Here is a 12,849-nt window from a genome sequence, read left to right on the forward strand (position 1 = left end):
TGTAGACCAGGCTAGTCTCGAACTCACAGAGATCCGCCTGCCTCTGCCTCCCAAGTGCTGGGATTAAAGGCGTGCGCCACCACCGCCCGGCCCAAGAATATAGAAGATTTGTATTTCAATAAAAGCATTGTGAATGTAGAGTAAATTTTATTAGTAAAATTACAATTTTTGTGCTTTGTAAAACACATTTTATCAGAGCAAAAATTTCTTTCCAAATTCTCTATAACCCATAACCCTTTCAATCATTACATTCCTAAAATTAAAGCTGAGGCATGTTTTATTTGTCTTTATTTAGAGGCTTGTAAAGCATTATTAATATGTATTGTTCACAATTTGTACAGTGCTCATTCTTAAACACGCTAGTCCACAGAAGTGTCATGAGGTTGTTACTCTGTTTCCAAGTATGATTGCTGGTAATATGAATCTATTCATTGAGCTATATAGCTTAAGATATATATATTTCCTGTATGTATATTATGCTGCAATACAATGGTTGTTAAATTTTTTAAAACCATACTTAAGGAAAAATATCACCTATGAAGTGTTCCTCTTTAAACTATAGTGGGCTGTTTCATTTTGTGCTGAGCAGTCCAGCAGCATTGCCTCCCTGGAGATCTTGAATCCTCACTTTTGCAGTCCTTTTGCTGTTTCCAGTGTCCAGACATTTGTAATCACTGAGCAGTCTCTTGACTTTTTGAGCAACAGATATATCCAAGGCTTGACCTTTTTGTAACCAGAAGGTCATGCTAAATTATCCGTGTGCTCTTTACCTCTTACTGGAACACTATATTGATCCTTCTGTATTTTCAGGTTAAAAGACTGCTATAACTCCAAATAGTTAGAGGCCCCTTAAACAGCCTCACAAATTCATTTCTGAGCCTTTCACAGTTTTTTTTATTTTAATTGTTCTCCTCTTTGTTTATACCACCTATTAATATTTTCAACATTGTCGGGGCTTCCATGTCTCTTAGTTCTTTACTTACAGTACTGTAGAAGGGTTATTATTTCATGATCACTTCATCTTGCTACTTGGGTTAGCAAAGAAGTCAATAACCTCATGCGTGAATCTGCTGAGTAATGTCAAAAGTTCACTGAGTTCATTTAATAAAGGAAGCATTAGTCATGAAAGGAACTGAAGACAGAGAGCCACAGAGTCATGTGGCACAAAAAGGATGTGACACTTTGTTTTACAAAATCATTTTCTGCACTTGAAAAGAAAGCCATTAACGATGGGATTTTAGGAAAATAGGATGCTTTTCATTACCCTAAATGTCACCTGTGGAAAAAAAATGATGTTATAGAAATCAAAGAGGAAATGGGATAGAAACAAACTGAGATTTAATTAAAATAGCCAAAGAAGTAACAGAACAAGGGCGTGAATCTTCTATGAGCTTCCCAATCCACCATTTATTTCCTCATTCTCAGTGATTTATGGGCACAATTACAGTTCTCCTTCCTTACTATTCTTCTAGGGGCTACACTTATACTCTTATACTATTATCTACTATTATAGGGGTTGTACTCATATACACTGCAAATGAGCTCAACATTTTATATGTGATTCAATAGCATGCTAAAATTTCACATGTACCTAGTACTTAGCACTAGATAAATACAGAAGCACTAATAGAATAAAGGTTAAAATCAACCCATATTTATTAAATATGAATCAGTTGCTCATCAAAATGCAATACCTATAGAATACAACATTTTTTCATTTAAACTTCACAAGTGTGCTCTGAGCTGTTATCGTATCAATTTCCATTTTACAAATAAGTTCAAAGGTTTACTTGCTTTACTAGGATACCATATCTAGTGAACAGGGCACCTGAGTGCCAAAGTTAGCTTCTGCTGCCTTTGTAACCTGTGATCCTTTGCAGTATAGTATCTATAATTCTGTCTAACAAGAAGTTGAGAGTAGTTAAAACCAAGTGCAGGATGCAGGAGTAATGAGATTTTTTTTCTCTCTGTGGGGTAGTCATATTACATGTAGACTAAGCATCTGAAGCTCCGTGACATTTCGTTGAGAACTGCTTTCGTAAATGGGAATTTTACTCAAAAGTGCTTTGATATTTGCTTTTACATTAAAGCAAACATACATTAAAGGAAGCAGGGCAAAAACTGCTTCAGCATGTGCTCTTAAAGAACTGTTAAACCTTAAGATATTGAATTGATACTGCCATATCCAGGATGAATTCATTCAATCTCATTTGCTGGAATCATGTTTCTTCTGGATGAAAATATGGCCAGTGGAACAAATAAGACTTGGATTTCTGTTATGATACTTCAGTAAATCATTGGTTATATATGTGCTTTGAAAACTGCTAAAATAATAGTATCAGTCTCTTTTCTACTAACGTGCTGCTTCCTTGCACTAAGACCATCAACTAGTTGTACTAGGGAACCTTTGAAGAGAGTAGTATCATCATTTACTCCTCTTCCATTTTGGTCAAATTTGCCATTAAAGGGAAAATTACAGAGTCTGTGTCACATTTAGACTGTAGGTAAGATTCTCTAAGCTTGTTGGTCTTTACTTCTTTTCCCCAATCAAAGCATATGTTTGGTGCTATATGATTTTTATATTAGGTGCTCTGAGACACATTTCATATTTCCCACCTTCTATTCTTTATGAATAAATGTCAGTTTCTCATCATTGTTCTTCTTGGTTTGTCAGAGTTTGTCTGGCAACCAATATAGACGCCTGGTATGGCCTAAGAACAACAATCTTTGCCAGAAAAAAATACATTTGCTTATATTAAAAACTGGTATATCCGGAAGATGCTTCTTTTCATAATTTTAGAAGACACTCTTTTCTCAGTTGCTTTGATAAAACTTGCTGCTGAAATAAACAGCATTTTAAGTTGTACTTTAATTTACTTGGAAAACAAAATCTCAGTATTATGTTTACATTCCTGATATTTATGGTATTATTAGGAAATATACAGTCATCTGCTTAAAGAGTCATAAAATATCACAGTTTTAAGATTTGCTTATATATAATAGTATACATAATAATCATTTTAAAAATATTGCAGCATGTTAATATTTTGTACTCTTTTCATTCTTACACTGTAGTTTCAAAAAGAACTACTGGGGCATAATTTCAAAAAAATAGTTTGTAAAAAATTGTCCTTAGTTGATATCATATCACAAAACCTGAGCATACAAGAATGAGTTTCTTGCCTGCAGAAGCCAGGATTTTCTTCATAGAAGGCACCTATCTCGGAAGCTACAGGGCCAATCATTGACATTGCTATCTTATTGTGGGACAATCCAACTTTTATGTCTTTAATCATAGATAAATCAATGTTTTTTTCTTGAATAAAGGGATTTTCTTGATAAGTAACTTACAAAGTTCATTTGCAATCTAAGTGGCTTGTGAGTAGTGGCAAATCACTAATGTTAGGCCTGTTATTTGACACACAGGAGAAAACAATTCATGATTCGAGTCCACAGACTGGCATTTCCACAGTTATGTTTTCCTGGATCCACTTATTTAATGTTTGTGGTATTATCATTCTTGAATATGTTTTCCCAGTTGGAAGGAACTACTGTCATCTGAGTATTATGTGTCTGATTTCCCAAATGAGCTCCATGCAGCATCTTGCATAGGTTTATTGATGTTCCATTAATTTCAGTGCTAGATGAGCTAAGTATTTGTTGATAATCTGGGTGATAAGAGAGCTGGAAATAATCTCACCAAGAGGAATTGTGGATATTTTTAAATGAAAACTAGAAAATATTTAGAGTGTCTGTCAGAAGAAACAGTGTCTGTACGAGATAACAGAGTAGAAAGATGAGGTCGAAAGAATAGCATGGTAAGATGGAAGGAGCAGATAGAGGCTTCAGAGGTTACCTAGAACCAATGCAAAACATTGGATTTATGATTTCTAGTTTTCTAACAAGGGGCTGCACAGCCAAGTTCTTTGTCTCACCTGCTCCTATAAGATGAGTGCAGTACTGTTAAGATGACAGAAACGATGCAACGGTGATAAGGTCCATTTGCACAATTCAGTGTCTCCCATCCATAGTTTCCCTAAGAATTTTAGGACTTATTAGTGATTACAGTAATTTTTAGGTTCTTTAATGGAATTTCTAAGTAGATATCCTAGAAAAATAAGTGAAAAACCTTATTAGAGTTATTTTCACCCTGTTTAATCCAATTTTTCTACCTACAGCCTCACCACACTGAACACCATGGATCTTATCTGATCCCAGAAGTTAAGCATGGTTAGGCCTGGATAGTACTTGGATGGGAGACCAACTAGGATTACTAGGTATTTGGGTGTAAGACCACCTAAACTTACCAGGTCTGATAGGCTTCAAACTAACTACTGGCTAACTAACTAAAATAAATCAGATATTCTCAAAACTTGATTTGTTTTAAGATGAGAACAAGACTTTCTGAATTATTGTATGTAAGGTATGACAAAAGGCTGTTGAATGATATGACAGAATAATTGGATGAATTACGCTCTAAATTTCAACTTGCTGTCATTAAGAGTTTATGTACATTTGTCCTAATGTTATAATTTCTTTGATCCTCATGATCAGCTTGAACTTTCTTTTTCATCCATTACTCCTGGCCACTTATTAATTTGATACATCAAATGCCCTTAAATATAGTTTTAAATTTCCAAAGCCTTTGTCATAGATATGAATCATAAAAAATTATAATTTCTTCAAGTGGGTGTGTTTTTTTATTTCAGTTTGGAAAGCAGCACATAGACAACCTCTTCAGTGACCTGCAGGATGGGAAACGCCTCCTAGACCTTCTGGAAGGCCTGACAGGACAAAAACTGGTAGGAACCTTCCTTTCTTCCTTCCTTCCTTCCTTCCTTCCTTCCTCCCTCCCTCCCTCCCTCCCTCCCTCTCTCCCTTCATTCTCTTTCTCTCTCACTCTCTTCCCTTGCTCCTTCTTGCTCTCTCTTTTCTTTCTCATGTGTATGTATGTGGGAGTGGATGCATGTTTTCATGTGGACATACAGACATGTGTGTGTGTATGTGTGTGTGTGTGTGTGTGTGTGTGTGAAGGCAAAAGGTTGACTTAAGATATCTGGCTCAGTCTCTCTCTGAGGCAAAGTCTCTCACTTGAACCTAGACTTCATCAATTCAGCTGGTCTATTTAGTCAGCTTTCTTCTGTGGTCCCTGTCTCTGCCTCCTGAGCCCTGGGATCACAGACAGGTTACCATGCCTATTTGGCAACTATGTATGTGCTAGGGATCCATACTCTGGCCCTCAAACTTGTACATTGAAAAATCTCCCCAGTCCAGGAAATTTATTGTGAAATTTACAGTAACCTCAATGAAGTGTCAGACCTCAAAGAACTAGTTTTATTTCAGTTATCTAATGAAAATCACCAATGTATTAGGTAAACAAGACAGTCTTATTACTGAACTAAATCATATTATAAATTTCTATTTGGCATTGTCTATCTTATACAGGATAATATAGTAAAAAATTTCAGCAATGCATTCTGTTAATAAGCAATATGTGCCTTCACTTTTTAAAAATGCTTCTTAAGGACCAATTGTATAAAATTTTATGCATAATGACTTTAAACTTATCTTTGTGCTGTTTTATATTTTGCACATATTTTAAATGTACCTGCATTTTATAAATAAAATTATTTTTAGTACAGCATAATGAAATGTTAGTATTTAGTCTGATATCCAAAAGCAAATGAGATGAAAATGTAATTTCCTTTTGAGAACTTTAACTTGTATAACTTTAGAACATTCCTATGAAAGACATAACATGGTAATACAATGTTATGGGTCACTAAAGTCATGGAAGAGTCTGAATTCAGTTGATGAAAGTCTCCTAATGGAGAAAAACTCTTAAATCATAATCTCTTGACTTAGAAATCTTGTTTTTAGATGTCTATTATTCTTGTAAGCAGGGCTTAGGACGCCATTCTACCTACAGTCATCCACTCTGCATGTCTAATGAGCCCTGTTCAGTTACTGCTTTAATCTTACCTCTTTTCCCTTTACCATAGCTGTCCAGGATGCGCATTTAAGCATGTGCCTGCACATGAGCACGACCCCCCACACAAGCCAAGGCTTTGTATAGAAACTCTAGCTGTCTATCAAAGTTAGATCTGGCCAAAATCCTATCTCTGAGTTGCCTCCTGCAATTCTCCCACACCAAGCCAATTTGGTCCCTGTTCGCTCAGTCATTGCCCAGAATTTTGCTTTGTTGTCTTGTTTACCTCTTTTGCTTTGTGTGCGTCTTTGTGTTCTGACAGTCCTTGAAAAACATTGGCTTCTGCTTGCTATTGAAGGCTTTTAGAACAAACTTCTAAAATTAATTTCTCCCTCTTAAATTCCATAGAATTCATTTTTTGCTTTTAATTACTTAAAATAATATTTTGGTACGTATATGGAAGCATGGCTACGAAAATGATTTTCAAATACTGCAGCTAGGCTAAAAAGCCATACTTTGTGCATTCATTTTTTAATTAACTTCAATAATTATATAAGATTAATATGTTACTCTATTAACTCAAAGTGATACATTTCTCTGGTTTACTAACCCATTTGTCTTATTTTTGAGATTATAATATAATTACATTTCACCCTTTTCTTTTCTCCTTCTGATTCACTCATATACTCCTCTCTACTCTCTTTCAAGTGCATCACCTCCTATTTCATTAGTTATTTTTGCATGTATATATACAAATACATATATGCTCCTTAAAATAATCTGTTTAGTCTGTATAATATTATTTATATGCATGTTACTTATATGCATATTTGATATATTTTTATGAACTTTTAACTTGGGTTGATGACTTCCTAAAATAAAATATTCAGATTCTTTACATTTAAACTTTTGTCAAATAGCCAATTGGAAGGTGCAGTGTAGGCTTAGTCTTAATTTCACTATATGCATATATGATATTTAAGTGTGTATGCAGAACATGTGCATTTTTAAAATGGTGATAAAGAAATTAGTGCCTGTGAGCATCCAGCTACTCTTGGTAATTATGGGTCAGTTCTGTTCATAAATAAAAAAATAAATAAATCTCACTGTCTTTCTTAAACTGTTCTCATTCTCTGCACACTTATGATGACATTCTGCTGCTTTTCTGTAAAAACACGTTTCTGTACCTTTGTTTTCTTGATGTTTGTGGTGGTAGGTGGAAAAATACTAAAATATATGCTGTTATCACTTGGACATTCATGGGGTAAAATTTTCTAAGATATGAAAAGTGGAGATTTCTGTTGATGAGGCTATGCTTGGAGATGGAGGAAGTGAGGGAACAAGACATTTATGTCTTTTACAAAGATACTAGTCAAGTCATCTTGGTGAATAGAAGACTAAGAATAAATGTTGGAAGCTTATCCAGCCAGTTTAAAGAATAAGGTTCTCTAGGGTATGGAAGTCTTAAGAAGGTTGGGAAGACTCTTGGAAAGTACACGGTAAAATTAAAAGTACAAAAGTACATTATTTATTCTATACATACACAAAGTAAAGAAAAGGTAAGATAAGTAATAAGAAAATTCTGACTGCATAGGCCCAGCCCAAATGTTAAAGCCTTGCTCCACTGATAATTTCTGTAAATACACATTAATTCTTTTAAGTTTAGAATAATTACATATACAAGTTGTATGGAACCATTGGCATTGCAAGTTGCTTAATGATAATGTGAAGTACCTTGCATGTACTACCAACTCCATACAGCAAAAATCTGAAAATGCTATATGAAAACTCCCCATCTAACGTCTTTACACACATTCCTATTTAAAGTTGTAGAACAGCTATTTTTATTAGCTCTGTTTTAACAGGTGAGACAACCGGAGTATGGGAAGAAGTTTCTCATGCTCACATAGTCCAAAAGTGCAAGAGCAAAAAGTTGAAACCAGGTTTTGGAGGTCATGACTTTTACTAAACAATAGCCTCCCTAAGCTTAAAATGAGAGCTATATAAATCACTGGTTTCAGTAGCTGACTTGTTCTGACATTGTTTTTGAAGATATCAAGGAAAAGTTATTAGTAGGAAATGACTTTCTGATATATTCCTGGAGATAGCTAATGAAAACTTGCATTAAGAGAAATCCATCAAAAAATCATAATTGTTAATAAATACAAGCATCATAACAATCGAATTTTAAAACTTATCAGTTAGAAAAAATAAGGTGTTGTGTATTTTCATTAATTATGCAGATGCTATTTAAAATTAAAAGATGGGATATAACTTTTGGGATAAACTAATTATAAACTAAGAAGCCTGGTTATTGAAATTTTGAATTCTAGTGACTAGGACAACTAGGTAGTAGTCAAAGAAATACTCTTCTTATTTAACATTACATATTTTGGTGATAATTTATTATTTGGGAATTTTATGCATTGTATTTTGAAAATATGCATCCTCTCCCCCCAACTCTGGCCATTAGCACCCTATCCATCCTCCTACACATTCCCAACTGACATTGAAAATCATTCTTTTTTTACATTTTTTTGGGGGGATGGGGTTTGAGACAGGATTTCTCTGTAGCCTTGAAGCCTGTCCTGGAACTAGCCCTTGTAGACTAGGCTGGCCTCAAACTCACAGGAATCCACCTGTCTCTGTCTCCCAAGTGCTGGGATTAAAGGCGTGCCCCACCTCTGCCTGTTTTTTTTAAAACATTTCTTATTTTGCCATTGAGCCCAATTTCTGTTGCCAAGCTCGTATTCGTAGTGGGACCTGCCCTAGTGTGCAGCCAGTCTACCAAGAATCACATCATTAATGGAAACTAACTCTTCTTCTCCCTGTTTTTATCAGATAGCAATAACTCTACAGATGGTTTTGGGATTTTATACCCACCACCTTCCTACTCTATATTGAGATCTTGTCTTGAACAGATCTTCTTGTTCCAATAACACATGTTTGTTTCAATGTGCATCAAACATGCTATGTCGGGAAAACATTATTTTTTGTTTTTTTTTTTCTTGTCATCAAAACCCTCTGGCTCTTATGACTAAGAATATCCCTAGGACTTGGAGTAAGGGATGTAATAAGTATGTCCCATTCAGTGCTAAACGTTTCAGAGACTCTCATTTTCTGAATGCTCACTGAACATTTTGTGTGGAATAATTTGTATTTGACAATTCTGTACCTTATTATGATTTATTTGACAAGGTATTTTTTATCAGACTCACCTCCATTTTCATCTCCTATGTCCCTCCCTCTATTAGTCAACCTGTTATTCTTTTCTATTACCCCCCTTTTTTTATGACCAACTGAGTTATATAAGGGTCGCTTGTTTGAGCTTGTATAAGTGGGCTAGTTAGTGAGTGGAGTGTGGGCAGTCCAAGAAACTCACATCTCCGTCAAACTTTTCTAAAACTTACTTTTCTATCTCACTGCTTACTTTCCTTATAGATTTTGTTAATGTTTTCAGCCTTGATGGTATTATAACAATATACACTGAGCTAAAAAGAAGTGAAGGCACAATCATTCCAAATTGTACTGTAAAGGGAAAAATTGTGCTTTCTTTCCCAGGAGGTGGATTCTTTATGCTAAAGATGTGCTATGCCAAAGACAAATCCCAAAGCCTGAAGGCTTTTTTTTAAATATATGCTTCACAGTATGTGTTCATTTAAATGTAAAATATTCAAGCTTAAAAGTGGAATTTATATTGGTCTTTTCAGGTAGATTTTTTTTGTCTCTTTGTTCCCTAGTAAACACCATTTCTCTCTCTTTCTTTCTTTTTTTTTTAGCCAAAAGAAAAAGGATCTACAAGAGTTCATGCTCTGAACAATGTCAACAAGGCACTGCAGGTCTTACAGAAAAATAATGTAAGTGGTGACCTGAACAGGGTCTGAACACCAGGAAACAGCATGTTTAATGTTTGAGAAAGGGCTTTGGCCCAAATGTAGAGAAGGCTTCTTAAGCTCTCTTGTAAATCGCAGAGGCTCTTATTCAGAGCCCATGTGCTAGCTAGTACCTTTGTATGTGCTTGCAGCTAATGTAATTCTGGAAGCCGATGGACACAATCCTAGAGGACAGAGAAAGGTGAAACCTGTGCCTGCTATGACTTTCATGTTGCTTCTATATGTTACTTGAGGTAGCTGTTTTAATAGACAGAGTCCTTCATGTAGCAGTATTCTGTAAAACAAAGAGACATGGATTCCTGAATAGTATGCCATGTTTTCAGTTCTACTGCTAACATACTTAGTGCGAATCAAGCTAATATTTGTGTCACTAAACACACATCGAAAATAAAAGTTTAACAAAGAAACAACTACTATGAAGGGGAAGAATTGTTTGGTTTAGTATACTTGGATGAAAATATACACGATGTACTAGAAAAAAGTAAACAATCATAACTAAATGAGTGAGCAGGAGAGAGGAGATCTAGTCTCCTCTGAGAAAGACTGAACTAAAGTTTACATCATGACCTTGCAGGAAGATAGTTTTCCTTTCATATTAACTTCTACAAACTTTCTAATAGACCAATATGTCTTTAAGGCACTTTTGGTATATTTCTGACTATATTCAACACACTTTAAAATGTAATTTCAAAACATTTACCATATATTCTTAAAATAACTGCAATACATAATAGATTTTTAATATTGTACATTCTTGCATGTATTTCTCAACTCATCTGGTCACAGAAGGCTAACATAAAGGATGTAAAATTGGAAACTGTAAAGAAACAGGTTGAATTTATGAATGTAGGGTCATTGTCACGTTTAACATATGAAAGTTATTTTATTGAAACTTTACAAACATGATTGCTTTCCAGCTTTAAATTTTCAGTTTTTCTGATATTAGACTAAAATGACCTAATGGAAACAACAATTTTTTCTAGCATATTAGGTTAAAAAGAGAAGTTCTTTCAAAAGTAAATACTGGAATGAATATAGATAAAATCTATTGAAAGAGTATCTAAAAAACTGCTGTTTTGCTGAAGAGAATTCAAACAAATAACAAGGACACAGTATTATAGAAACCTTCTAAGTCTATAAATATATCTTAATCATAATAGATTTTATTTAAAGTAATAGAATAATCATTTTAATAGCAACATATTTAATGTTAAAATGAAGTATAAGAATAATATAAATACTTTGTATATTTAGAATAGTTATTTCATTTCTCCTCATGCTCCCAAGCATAGTAGACAGATATACAAAATAGCATTCACTTTGTATAAATTCTCCCTATAAAGTTGAGTATAAAAACACAACAGTTTAATAATTTTGTTTAATTATTCCAAGCTCAAATCTGTGCTGTTCTCCAGGTATTAAGAAAGTTCTATCTTTGCCATTACCAGTAATGTTATTCTTTAATGCTCTAGAATGTCCAGAGACCAATAGATATATCTGGTGCTATTTATAATTAGAAAAACAATTAAGAAAACCTTTAATCTATAGTCTGTTGTGAGAACCACTAGCATAATGATCATAAAAGTCTAAGTTATCTTGTGAACCCAAATGCAGTAATTACTGTCCTGAAACAGAAGACACATTCTGTACTGACTGGGTATTTTTGTATGTGTCAACTTGAAACAAGCTAGAATCACAGAGAGGAAGGAGTCTCAGCTGAGGAAATGCCTCCTTCTGTAAAATCCAGCTGTAAGGCATTTTCTCATTTAATGATCAATGAATGGGGGAGCACCCAGCATACTGTGGGTAGGGCTATTTCTGAGCTGGTGATTCTGGGTCATATAAGAAGGCAGGCTGAACAAGCCATGGGAAACAAGCCAGTAAGCAGCTTCCCATCATGTCCTCTGCATTAGCTCCTGCCTACCAGGATCCTGCTCTGTTTGAGTTCGTGTCCTGACTTCCTTCAGTGATGAACAGCAATGCTGAAGTGTAAGCCTAGTAAACTCTTTCCTCCCCAACTTGTTTTTGGTTATGGTGTTTCATTACAGCAATAGAAACTCAAAGTAGGACACATCCAAAACCAAAGTTAAAAAGACTATAACTGAGGATTAGTTCCATAAATGGGCATCATTGAAGGACTTAACCATGGATAGTGATGCATTAAGTGGCTAGTTGAATAAAAACACTTACTTTCTCTGAACTATAAAAGAAAATTGCTAACTTGATGAAAGGTGTAGCTTTAGTAGAGTACCATGCGATAGATGTGCAACACAATATCAATATATATATTCTCAAACAATGACCTGGTGATTTGAATCTTCTCTAACCACCTCATTAATATCCTTCCAGTGTTGTTGATTGGATAATTGCCACCATGAATATGTGTTGTGTTTGTGGGGAGGAGGCTATATAAAATCACAGGCAGTGGACTTATAGAAAGAAAATAACAGGTTAGGTGGGTGTGGGTGTAAACAGGGCAGCATACAGTGTATGAAACATCCTAGTTGTTCTTACTCTGTTGTTCTGGGTGAGTCTTGAAACCTATACTAAAAATCCTTATGCTGTCCATTGTCTTGCATTGCTGAGCAAATAAGGAAGTCATTCACTTTTGAGACCATGCTACTTCCATGTGCTGACAGGAAGCAGAGATGGTTTATGGTTACAATATCAACCAGGTAACAACATACACATCCCCCCTGGGGCAGAAAAAGGTTAGAGAGAGTCATGGTCATTTCTAATGCTTCAAACCAGTTCTTGTTTCCTCTTTTTCTACAACTCTTCTTTTTAAGAAAAATATTATTTACTGACCATTTCATAGGTGAATAATATGTTTACATCATTCCTCCCTTCTTTTCCATCCCTCAATTCCTCCTGGGTCCCCCACTTCCTCTCAAATCCACGTCCTTCTATTTTTTAAAATATTATTATTACAAATGCACAGATACACACAAATACACACACACACACACACACACACAGAGAGAGAGAGAGAGAGAGAGAGAGAGAGAGAGAGAGAGAGAGAGAGAG

At 34.9% G+C, this 12,849-nt stretch overlaps 1 protein-coding gene across 1 annotated transcript in view; it reads left to right on the forward strand.

The window, feature by feature from the left end:
- Positions 1 to 12,849, forward strand: part of LOC101982181 (dystrophin-like) — a 681,579-nt gene that overhangs the window by 360,759 nt on the left and 307,971 nt on the right. The window contains exons 3-4 of the mRNA XM_013354813.1: positions 4,710 to 4,802; positions 9,709 to 9,786. Of these exons, the coding sequence (XP_013210267.1) occupies positions 4,710 to 4,802; positions 9,709 to 9,786 (171 nt within the window). The remainder of the gene's footprint in view (positions 1 to 4,709; positions 4,803 to 9,708; positions 9,787 to 12,849) is intronic.

The sequence above is a fragment of the Microtus ochrogaster genome, unplaced genomic scaffold (assembly GCF_000317375.1).
Source record: "Microtus ochrogaster isolate Prairie Vole_2 unplaced genomic scaffold, MicOch1.0 UNK71, whole genome shotgun sequence".
Lineage (NCBI taxonomy): Eukaryota > Metazoa > Chordata > Mammalia > Rodentia > Cricetidae > Microtus > Microtus ochrogaster.